This window comes from Felis catus, chromosome B1 (assembly GCF_018350175.1).
Source record: "Felis catus isolate Fca126 chromosome B1, F.catus_Fca126_mat1.0, whole genome shotgun sequence".
Classification (NCBI taxonomy): domain Eukaryota; kingdom Metazoa; phylum Chordata; class Mammalia; order Carnivora; family Felidae; genus Felis; species Felis catus.
Genome location: NC_058371.1, coordinates 16277753 through 16290144, shown reverse-complemented (window position 1 = coordinate 16290144; position 12392 = coordinate 16277753). Strand labels below are relative to the sequence as shown.

The following is a 12392-nucleotide window of genomic DNA, read 5'->3' as shown; positions in this document are numbered from 1 at the left end:
ATAGGGCTTAGGAGCTTGGCTCCTAACATTTGGTGCGTTGGCCGGGAAACCGAGGGAAGGCAAGAGAACCCCGGCCCCGTCGGTGGATGACTCTCCGGCCCGGGCCACTGACGGACTGACTGAAGACAGACTTCTGTGCCTTTGTCTACACACAGGTATTGTGTTCTATGTTTTGTCTCTGAACTGTGAATTCTGAGGCCGGCCGGCCACCTCAGTAGGAGTGTTGAAGGAGGACAGACGTGTCCTGAACCTTCACACCCCAGCCCCGAGGGACGCCTCGGTGGTGTTTGTAGGGGAGAACTGACAAGTTCGTCAGACTCCCCAAATCCGTAGGCAGGCCTCCCCTGCCATCTGAATCTGAATACCTGGCCGCGGCTCCTTGGTTGTTGTCTAGTCTGTGTTGTCTGGTCTGTATCGACATTGTAGTCATATTCGTGTGTGTGTGTGTAAGTGTGCGTGTGTGGACGCGTGGACAGGACGACACAGCCATGGGACAGACACTGACTACTCCTCTATCTTTGACTCTGACTCATTTCTCGGACGTCCAGGCAAGAGCTCGCAATCTATCCGTTGAGGTTCGAAAAGGTCGATGGCGAACTTTTTGTTCATCGGAGTGGCCCACCCTATCTGTAGGGTGGCCCCGGGACGGGACTTTTGACCTCTTTGTTATATTACAGGTTAAGACAAAGGTAATGGATCCTGGACCACAAGGTCATCCAGATCAAGTGGCCTATATCCTCACCTGGGAGGATCTCATCCGGAATCCTCCGGCATGGGTGAAACCCTTCCTTCCTTCCTGCCCCACTTCTCAGTCTACCCTCCTTCCCCTGAAAACCTCCAAAAACCGAGCCTCAACCCAAACTCCAGATCCGCCCAAACCGGTTTTTCCCGATGAGTCCCAAAGGGACTCCCTCCTCCTAGACGCTTTGTCTTCGCCGCCCCACGCCCCCGAAGAGACTTCACCGCCCCACAACCCCCTCTTACTACCTCCACCCTATAATTCACCCCTGGCCCCCGTCTCCGTCCTGTCCCCGGTGCCCCCTACTTCCCCTCCTGCCTCCAGTTCCTCCTTCCCCTCCCCAACTTCTTCCCCCGCCTGTACGTCAGCCCCATCCTCTACTCCAGCCCCACCCGATCTAACTCCCCAGACCCCACCTCAGACCCCCCGCCTCCGTCTCCGGCGATCGGACGACCCGAACGGCCCTCCCACTTGGCAATCCTCCCTGTTTCCTCTCCGGACAGTCAACCGGACTGTCCAATATTGGCCATTTTCTGCATCCGATCTCTATAATTGGAAAACTCATAACCCTTCCTTTTCCCAAGGACCCCAGGCCCTAACCTCACTAATAGAGTCTATCCTCCTCACACACCAGCCTACCTGGGACGACTGCCAGCAGCTCTTACAGGTCCTTTTGACTACCGAGGAAAGGCAACGAGTTCTCCTGGAGGCCCGGAAAAATGTGCCGGGGCCTGGAGGTCTTCCAACTCAGCTTCCCAATGAAATAGATGAAGGGTTTCCCCTCACCCGCCCGGACTGGGACTATGAAACGGCTCCAGGTAGGGAGAGTCTCCGAATCTATCGCCAGGCTCTGTTGGCGGGTCTCAAGGGGGCAGGGAAACGGCCCACCAATTTGGCCAAGGTAAGGACCATAATCCAAGGAAAAGAGGAGAGCCCCGCAGCCTTTATGGAACGGCTTCTAGAGGGGTTTCGGATGTATACTCCATTTAACCCCGAGGCTCCAGAACATAAGGCTACCGTGGCCATGTCATTCATAGATCAGGCAGCGTCTGATATAAAAGGAAAGCTCCAACGGCTAGATGGGATTCAAACCTATGGGTTGCAGGAACTAGTTAGGGAGGCAGAAAAGGTATATAACAAAAGGGAGACCCCAGAAGAAAAGGAGGCTAGGCTAGCAAAAGAGCAGGAAGCACAGGAGGAACGAAGAGATCGAAAGAGAGATAAACATCTAACAAAAATCCTGGCAGCTGTAGTGACAGAAAATAGAACAGGAAAGTCAGGGGAAACGAAGAGGCGGCCCAAAATAGAAAAAGACCAATGTGCCTATTGCAAAGAGCGCGGGCACTGAATCAAAGACTGCCCTAAGCGCCTTAGAGACTCAAAGAAATCTACCCCCATACTCACCTTGGGCGAAGAGAGAGAGTAGGGGCGTCAGGGCTCTGGAGCCCCCCCCCCGAGCCCCGGCTAACTTTATCTGTAGGGGGGCATCCCACCACCTTCCTGGTGGACACAGGAGCTCAGCACTCGGTCCTAACCAAGGCAAACGGGCCTCTGTCCTCTCGTACCTCTTGGGTTCAAGGAGCGACAGGAAGAAAAATTCACAAATGGACTAACTACCGTACGGTTGATTTAGGGCAAGGGACAGTGACACACTCTTTTCTGGTAGTACCCGAATGCCCATACCCCCTTTTAGGACGAGACCTCCTAACCAAGCTTGGAGTTCAGATCCATTTCTCCAAAGCGGGGGCCCAAGTGCTAAACCGGGATGGCCAGCCTATCCAAGTCTTAACTGTGTCCTTACAAGACGAACACAGACTTTTTGAAACCCCGGTCACCACTAACCTCCTCGAAGCCTGGCTGCAGGACTTTCCCCAGGCCTGGGCAGAAACGGGAGGGCTTGGTCGAGCCAAATGCCAGGCCCCAATCATAATTGACCTAAAGCCCACGGCAATGCCTGTATCTATCAGGCAGTATCCCATGAGCAAGGAGGCTCATATGGGCATTCAGCCACACATTACCAGATTTCTAGAGCTTGGGGTCCTGCGACCTTGCCGCTCACCTTGGAATACCCCTCTCTTACCAGTGAAAAAACCTGGTACTCGAGACTACAGGCCTGTCCAAGACTTAAGGGAGGTCAACAAAAGGACTATGGATATCCATCCTACGGTCCCCAATCCCTATAACTTGCTCAGCACCCTGAGCCCAGACCGTACCTGGTACACAGTACTGGACCTAAAAGATGCATTCTTTTGTTTACCCTTGGCCCCCCAGAGCCAAGAACTGTTTGCTTTCGAATGGAGGGACCCTAAAAGAGGAATCTCAGGCCAATTAACCTGGACCCGCTTACCCCAAGGGTTCAAAAACTCCCCCACTCTCTTTGATGAGGCTCTTCACAGGGACCTAACTGACTTCCGGACTCAACATCCAGAAGTAACACTACTCCAATATGTGGATGACCTTCTTCTGGCCGCCCCCACAAAAGAAGCCTGCATACTAGGTACCAGACATCTGCTCCGGGAATTAGGAGAAAAAGGATACCGGGCATCCGCCAAGAAGGCCCAGATTTGCCAAACCAAGGTAACCTACCTGGGGTACATACTGAGTGAGGGGAAAAGATGGCTCACCCCTGGGCGAATAGAAACTGTGGCTCGCATTCCGCCGCCCCAGAACCCCAGAGAGGTACGTGAATTCCTGGGAACTGCTGGGTTCTGTCGCTTATGGATACCTGGGTTCGCTGAGCTAGCCGCCCCCCTCTATGCCCTCACGAAAGAGAGTGCACCCTTCACCTGGCAGGAAAAACATCAGTCAGCCTTTGAGGCCCTAAAAGAGGCCCTCCTCTCCGCCCCGGCTCTCGGGTTGCCAGACACCTCCAAGCCCTTTACCCTTTTCATAGACGAGAAACAAGGAATTGCCAAAGGAGTTCTAACCCAAAAATTAGGGCCCTGGAAGAGGCCAGTAGCATACCTGTCCAAAAAGTTGGACCCTGTGGCAGCGGGGTGGCCCCCATGTCTTCGTATCATGGCAGCCACTGCTATGCTGGTCAAGGACTCTGCCAAATTAACCCTTGGACAGCCACTAACTGTTATCACCCCGCATGCTTTAGAGGCCGTAGTGCGGCAGCCACCGGACCGATGGATAACCAACGCACGCCTAACTCACTACCAGGCCCTCCTACTGGACACAGACCGCATCCAATTTGGACCTCCGGTTACCTTGAACCCTGCCACGTTGCTACCGGCACCGGAAGACCAACAGAGCGCACACGATTGCCGGCAAGTACTGGCTGAGACCCATGGGACACGGGAAGATCTTAAAGATCAAGAGCTCCCAGATGCGGATCACTCTTGGTATACGGACGGGAGCAGTTACATCGACTCAGGTACCCGGAGGGCGGGAGCAGCGGTAGTAGATGGCCACCACATCATATGGGCACAATCACTACCTCCTGGCACGTCTGCCCAAAAGGCTGAGCTGATAGCGCTCACCAAGGCCCTAGAGCTATCCGAAGGGAAAAAGGCTAACATATACACAGATAGCCGATATGCCTTTGCAACGGCCCATACACATGGGAGTATTTATGAAAGAAGGGGCCTACTAACCTCAGAAGGAAAAGAAATTAAAAACAAAGCTGAAATCATTGCATTATTAAAGGCCCTTTTTCTTCCTCGAAGAGTAGCCATAATTCATTGCCCCGGGCATCAGAAAGGACAAGGCCCAATTGCAACAGGAAATAGACAGGCAGACCAAGTAGCCAGGCAAGTCGCTGTGGCAGAAACGTTGACCTTGACCACAAAACTTGAAGAAACCGATCTTACGACCAACAAATATGCTTACACCCCAGATGACCAGGAAGAGGCAAAGGCCATAGGGGCTGTACTGAATCAGGACACTAAAGACTGGGAAAAAGAAGGAAAGATAGTCCTTCCCCGAAAGGAAGCCCTGGCAATGATCCAACAAATGCACGCCTGGACACATTTAAGTAATCAGAAGCTGAAGTCACTGATTGAAAAAACTGACTTCTTAATCCCTAAGGCAGGCACCCTCATAGAACAGGTGACCTCCGCCTGTAAGGTCTGTCAACAGGTAAACGCTGGGGCTACCCGAGTGCCGGAAGGAAAACGGACTCGTGGTAACCGCCCAGGAGTCTATTGGGAAATAGACTTTACTGAAGTAAAGCCTCACTATGCGGGGTATAAGTACTTATTAGTGTTTGTAGACACCTTTTCAGGATGGGTAGAAGCCTACCCCACCCGACAAGAAACGGCACACGTGGTAGCCAAGAAGATTTTAGAAGAAATCTTCCCCAGATTTGGACTTCCCAAGGTAATCGGGTCAGATAACGGGCCGGCCTTCGTTTCCCAGGTAAGTCAGGGGCTCGCCAGGACACTGGGGATTAATTGGAAATTACACTGTGCATATAGGCCCCAGAGCTCAGGACAGGTAGAAAGAATGAATAGAACAATAAAAGAGACCCTTACTAAATTGACCTTAGAGACTGGCTTAAAAGATTGGAGACGCCTCCTATCTCTGGCCTTGTTAAGAGCCAGAAATACACCCAACCGTTTCGGGCTCACCCCATATGAAATCCTTTATGGGGGACCCCCCCCTTTTTGTCAACCTTGCTCAATTCCTTCTCCCCCTCCGATCCTAAGACTGATTTACAAGCCCGACTAAAAGGGCTGCAAGCGGTGCAGGCCCAAATCTGGACACCCCTGGCCGAACTGTATCGGCCAGGACATCCACAAACTAGCCACCCATTTCAGGTAGGAGACTCCGTGTAAGTCCGGCGGCACCGCTCTCAAGGATTGGAGCCTCGTTGGAAGGGACCTTACATCGTCCTGCTGACCACGCCCACCGCCATAAAGGTTGACGGGATTGCCGCCTGGATTCACGCATCGCACGCCAAAGCAGCCCCAAAAACCCCTGGACCAGAAACTCCCAAAACCTGGAAGCTCCACCGTTCGGAGAACCCTCTTAAGATAAGACTCTCCCGTGTCTGACTGCTAATCCACCCTGTCCCTGCACGAACCCAAAATGAAACCCCCAGCAGGAATGGTCTTTCTGTGGGTCCTCACAAGCTTGGGGGCGGGAATTGGAGCTAAAATTGTCAAAGAGGGGAACCCACATCAGGTTTACACCTTGACTTGGCAAATCTACTCCCAGAGTGGGGAAGTTGTCTGGGAGGTCCAAGGTAACCATGCGCTTAACACTTGGTGGCCCCCACTTACCCCTGATTTTTGCCAGCTGGCAGCTGGACTAGACACTTGGGATATCCCCCTGGTTTACCACTTTAGTCTCCTCCCTCATGGGCCCCTTAATACTCCTACTATTAATACTGGTGTTCGGACCCTGCATCCTTAACCGCTTAGTACAGTTCATAAGAGAAAGACTCTCTGTCATCCAGGCCTTGGTTCTAACCCAACAGTACCACCAACTAAGACAATTTGATGCAGAAAGGCCAGATACAATCGAATGAAAGGTTTCATTCGACGCCAAAAGAAAATGGGGGAATGAAAGACCCCTGCTTAGCTTAATAACACACCCCCACCCTATCTTCAGTTCCGTAACGCCTCACTTGCAGGGCTTGCACTTCCACCAGTTGGCAAACAGGATATCTGCAGTTAGACATCCGTACCCTGGGAGAGCTGTACCCCCCACCTTTCCCTACGCAAGACAGGAACAGGTTTTCACATAAATAACGATGACCGCTTTCATCTCGCTTCTGTAAACCTGCTTGCGCTCCCAAACCGGAGGTCCCCTGCCGCTTCGCACCCGGGCTCCAAGTTGCATCTGCCGAGAGAAACTCCATTTCCCAAGCTTTCCCAGGACGAAATTACCCCCAACCCTAACCACCACCGAGCAGAGAGCCTACCACCAGCCTGTATGCAAATGTAACTCAAAATGGTATAAAAGACCTGTAACCCCGTATATCGGGGCTCTCCCGCTTTCCAACACTGGGGAGCCCTGGTGCACCAGTAAAGACTCTCTGCCGACGTCGGAGTGCCGTGTGGTTCTTTGCGCCAACTCTCATTCCATAGGGCTTAGGAGCTTGGCTCCTAACACAAGGACAGAGGAAGGGACCCAGGCCATGAACGCTTGTGACCTATGTACGGGGCTGCTCCTCCGCGGCATGGCAGGCAGGACCTCCCACCTGCTCAGAGGGTGAGAGGGGTGGGTGGGGGTGGAGGAGGGCTTTCCTGGAGCTCTTCATTCTGTTCAGCTTGAGTCATACCTTTTTGTGCAACTTTGGAAACAGACTTCCTGACTTCAAATTGTAGCCTTCGGCCACATCTGTAATCTCTTGACTATATTTTCCTAAACCCTTCCCCCCCGCCCCCAAGATTAATCTAGCTTAAAATTCAAGCTCAGTGATTTCCTTCCTACTGATTCCTTTGAGAGTAGGGCTGATAAAGAGTTTGTGTTTATTATTATGCTTTTAGAGGACAAGTCTTTGAGCGGCCTTGTAGTTCTAATTTTGGTTACAGTCCTTTTTATTTCATAATTAGAGCCGTAAAATAATTTTGCAGTCGTAAATTTATTATACTTAGGCACTGACCCAAGGGTAGTTTTACACGTTCTTGTTCATATGCGTACCTGAACATAAATGTGCATATATACTTATGTTCAAACACCTAGAACAGTGCTTGTGTTCTGTATTTTTTATACGGAAATTATTCAAAATATTTTTATGATATTTGAAGAATGTTAGAGATATGTGAGAACACATGAACTTACTGCCAATTTCCCTTTTCCATTCATGTTTATCAATTAGGTGAGCACTTTTTTTTAAAGCATTTAATTAAGCTTCAGGTTTGCACAGATATTCATTTTCACGAATTCTTAAATGATGTAAGGTATTGTCAGAGTTCTTAGAGTTCTAAACATTATATTGGAGTTAACATATGCAATGGGATATCTGTGTGATGCATGTGCCTCCATATTACATCCATTTTATTTAAAACAAGATTCTATTCAGCACGTGTTAAGTCTGGTAATTATTGTTAACTTTTTGTTATGTATGTAAGTTTCACGAGGAAAGGGAATTTTGTGAGTAGTTGTTAAAGCTTTTCTCCCTTTAATCACTTCCTACTTGTCCATTGCTCACAATATGGTTCAGAAAAACGATGTCTCAGCTAAGTATCTGGCTCACTGTTAATAATGAGCTTAAAAGCTTTCTAAAAACTGAACAAAGCTGGTGGAGCACAAAAATATACAGAAGAAATACATTTGGGGAAGAAATACTATCTTATGAGCAAGCAGCTGGAGTTATTTCTGAACGTGTAGCAGGTGGGATGAGTTTTCTGAAGAGGAAGATGGTCTGAGATGCATATTCAACAGGCACTCTTTCAAGCAGTGTTAATGTTATTTATGTTTACTTTGCTGGTAGATGTGTCTCCAGAAGGAGGATGCCATTTAGAGTGAGTGTTTATAAAAAAATGTTGGATGATGACGAAGTGACCGAATGAATGCAAGATATGTGGACTGAGTCTTGAAAGGTGAGTAGGAGTTTGTTAGGTAGTCCATGAAGGAAAGAGTATCTCTCAGGAGTGTAAAATATCTTCCAGTGCTCCTAGAACTATGTGCAATTCAATCTCCTTGCAGTATATGGTACACATACAGCAGTGATGGAAAAGAAATTACATTAAATGACCACTAACGTCTATTCCAACTTATTAAAATAAACTGACATTGAGACTTGCTGTGCCCCAAGATTCATACAGATAGGTATTATTATCTTCTCCATTTTATAGGAAATGAAATGGAGGCTTGGAGAGGTTCAATACCTTACCTAAGGTCATATCATTATTAGGGGGTAGAGCTGAACTCACTCAGGCCATTTGACCCCAGAGGCCACATTCTTATATCTAAATTTTAAAGAATTTTGGTTATCGTTGGTAGATTTGAAGTTACTGAGATCGGCTTCTTTAAGGCAAAAGAAAGTCCTTAGAGAATATCCATAGATATTAAAATCCATAGAAAAACAACTCTTTCATTCAGTAAAATGTATAGCAAGGTTGAATCACTAAGTTGTACACCTGAAACTAATGTAACATCAGCTATATTCAAATAAAAAAATTTTTGAGAGTACTCGGCCAAAAACAAAAATGATAGGGAAAATTGAGCAGGACAGTTCTCTGTACTACCTTTGCAACTTTCTGTAAATCTCAAATTATTCTAAAAATAAGAAGTTCATTTTAAAAAGGAAGACTTGAGGCCACTTAAACCATCTTTCTGTAGACCACGCTATTGAAGTTTTCATTCAAATAGTTAGTTTCACTTTTCAGTAACCCTCTTTCCAAATACAGTAATGACAGAAGATATCTAAAAGCTTATGAAGCTAGTTTTAGTCAAACAAAGAAAAAAAATCTCACAAACTTTTCACAACCAATCACTACCTAGTTCCTTCAGTTCCTCTGCAAAACACACTGCCCATTGATCACTAGGAGTTTTACCAGGCTGTTGTCTGAAATGTTCAGTTACTTGGGCTCATATCACTTTGAATTTTCTCCACACCTATAAGGATTATTATAATATATAATTAAATATATAATATATAATTAAATATTATGTAACTGGTGAAATGAGAGGTGAGAGCTATAATGTGGAAGAAAACTAAATGCTTTCGAAATCATCAAATCTCAAGAAAAATGCTTTCAAAGTAGGTGAGGATAAATCAGCTGTAAAAGCTGAGGAGGAATGGCTCTATGCTCAGGCCGTTTCATGGGCATTTTTAAACTCCTGCTCCGTTTGAAAGAAACATCAAATGGAATTCACATGCATGTGGTTTATGAAAGAAAGGTAACTGTATAAACTCTCACATTCAACTTCTATTTAAAGAAAAATCTTCTGGGGGCGCCTGGGTGGTGCAGTCGGTTAAGCGTCCGACTTCAGCCAGGTCACGATCTCGCGGTCCGTGAGTTCGAGCCCCGCGTCAGGCTCTGGGCTGATGGCTCAGAGCCTGGAGCCTGTTTCCGATTCTGTGTCTCCCTCTCTCTCTGCCCCTCCCCCGTTCATGCTCTGTCTCTCTCTGTCCCAAAAATAAATAAACGTTGGAAAAAAAAAAAATTTAAATGTTTAAAAAAAAAAAATCTTCTGATCCTACATGAAAAGATTGGAAAGTAATATATAGTAAATGTTTTAAGTTAAAATGTATGTGGTATGCTCGTATACTCTATTGATTTTACGCTGATTCTTGTTCAACTGACCAACCACAATGAATGCATGCGATACAAGCATTTATTGCACAACCTATTTCTTTCATTTAAGGAATATAAAGAGAGTAGCTGAACAGAACGCATTCTATTTCTTTCTGTAGGCCATAGCTCCATGGCTACTTGATATATTTGACATATCATTTATCTAGTGTAGAAAGTTGAAATTCATTTTTTACAGTAACTCAGATTTGTCACAGTTTGTTAACATCCTATCCAAGTTAATCTTTTTTCCTAAGAGGAGAAAAATATAGATAAAACGTTCATTTTACTAATTAAATAATTAGAACAAGTAAATAACAGTGTAGCAGATGATGTTGAAATAAATTCTAAGCGAATATACACTCAAAGCATATATCTAATATTCTGTTTTCTACCCACTTCCAATAATATGCATTTTTTTAAATAAAACAACTGAATTTCAAACTTTTGACACCATTCCCCAAATCATCTAATAAATCATTTTTTATTATCCAGTTATCTTACGCAGGTAAAAATGATAATATAAATTTCATGCTTAGTCTTTTTTTAAAACTAAGTTACCAGTACACTTTGAGAGTTCCTTGTGTAAATGCCATTAAGCACAGAAATTACCTAGATCAATATTGATATTTAGGATTTCATGAAATCTGATTTCTTACCCAATGGAGTTGAGAAATAGGTGTGAGATGATGGTATTATTTGTTGCCTATACATTGTCTAAGTCATAGGGTGGGGACAAGAAACCTTGTGGGTCTGCTCAGGATTATTTTATAAAAGATTAATCCAATTTTCTTGTTTGATGTGACCCTTATAGTCATTAGGACAGCAGGTCAATTTAAATTTGGGTTGTTACAGATTTTTGTCATTTCACCTTATAACTGTTTCTTGTCTCAACCGTGACCACACTTCGAGAGTGACAAGCCATTTTTATACACTAAAAATTTATTAAGATATTTTATTACCTGACCCCTGGAAATAAATAATTCCAGAGTGTTATCTGTATCTATAATAGCATCAACTCTTCATATGGATAAGCTTCTATAAATCCAGAAAATAAATATACAGTCACTAAATAATATTTATATTCATTTGCCTCTGGATGTTGAGTGAATCCCCTCAGGAAAGGCCCTTGTAGCTCTAACTGGCCAAAAAAGGTTTTCACACAGCAGGAACAGGACAGATGAGGCATTCGAATCCCACATAATTACCAAAATTTTTTTAAAAATCAGTCTTTCCAAGAGTAGCTTATATACTCACAGAATGCATGGTAAATTGCAGAAAAATGAAAAAGCTACCAGGCTCTCCCACTCAGTGCTTCTCTGGTAATGAAAGACATCCTATCTTTTCCCACACTTTTTTTTTTTTTCCTCTCATTTCAGGGCATGATGTAAATTTGCCACACCCAAAAGGAAGGGCATGGAAAAAGCTCTAACTGGGTTTTTATTTTAAATAAGCAAATAGACCTAACTAGAAGGAGGAAAAAAATAAAGTAAAAACAGAAGACTACCACCCGATTCAATATTGTCTTTTGAGATTTCAGTAATAATTATAATGTTCTTTTCTAAGTTTCCATCATATATGTACAGATTATGCTTCCAGTTAATATATGAACGTTACCGTTTTTTTTTAATGAGTATGAGACAACAGTAATGAAAGGAACAATAATAATAAACACAGTCCTTTGCATTTTTGCCCAGAACACTTATTTATGGGCACCAGTAACTATTTATCTATTATGACAAGAACTTCAGTGTTGGACCTGAAGTTCTTTAGTTAAAGATAGTTATTCATTATTTTAGTACTGGATTAAGCCAACCATTAAGTTTCAAAAAAGCTCATTAGAAACATCAGCAAAAATAATTAAATTAAGAACAAAAAATAACAGAGATTTTTAAAACTTGACCAAGAGTTCCATGAAATGTGTAGGCTCACATTTTTACAACATAGTCTAAGATGCTGTGTATCTAAGATACATAGTCTAAGACTTAGCACATGGTTTACTCACGGCTCAAGTTTATTACAGTGAAAAGAATATACATTGGATCATCAAAGAAAAAAAAAAACAGATGGAGTCTGGAGAAATCCATGCACAGGCCTATGGATCACCCACTTCCAAGAAGAAACATACCAATGTGTTCCTTTCTCCAGCAGTGAATAATGCAGGATGGTGTGTGCAATGTTTCTGCCTCAATAAGCCCATTAGAGACTCAGGACCCAATGTTTTTATTGGAGGCTGGTCATGTAGGCATCCTCTCCAAATACTAAAATTACAGAATTCCAGAAGGAAAACATATTCACCATACATCATCACGTTGTTTACATAAGCAACAGAAACAGTGCAAACTGGTCTTGTCAGCTGGGGGACAACTCGAGTGTCAAGTTCCCAAATGCCAACCAAGGACCAACCTTGTCAGGATGCCTTTCTAAAGAAGGCAGCCTCGGGGTGCCAGGGTAGCTCA

The 12392-nt window shown here is 45.0% G+C and overlaps 1 protein-coding gene across 11 annotated transcripts in view; it reads left to right on the top strand.

The window, feature by feature from the left end:
* Positions 1 to 12392, top strand: part of LRP2BP (LRP2 binding protein) — a 47793-nt gene that overhangs the window by 1598 nt on the left and 33803 nt on the right. For 5 of the 11 annotated variants that reach the window (XM_045056836.1, XM_045056834.1, XM_045056833.1 and 2 more), the window contains exon 2: positions 8127 to 8235. Coding sequence is in view for 3 of the 11 variants with exons in the window: in XM_045056829.1 (XP_044912764.1) it covers positions 6187 to 6249; positions 6735 to 6739 (68 nt within the window). In the remaining 8 variants the exon portion in view is untranslated. Of the gene's footprint in view, positions 1 to 138; positions 156 to 5502; positions 6250 to 6734; positions 6740 to 6801; positions 6902 to 8126; positions 8236 to 12392 lie in introns of those variants that run through there. The other 6 variants (XM_045056829.1, XR_006597325.1, XR_006597324.1 and 3 more) reach the window with 4 other exon arrangements.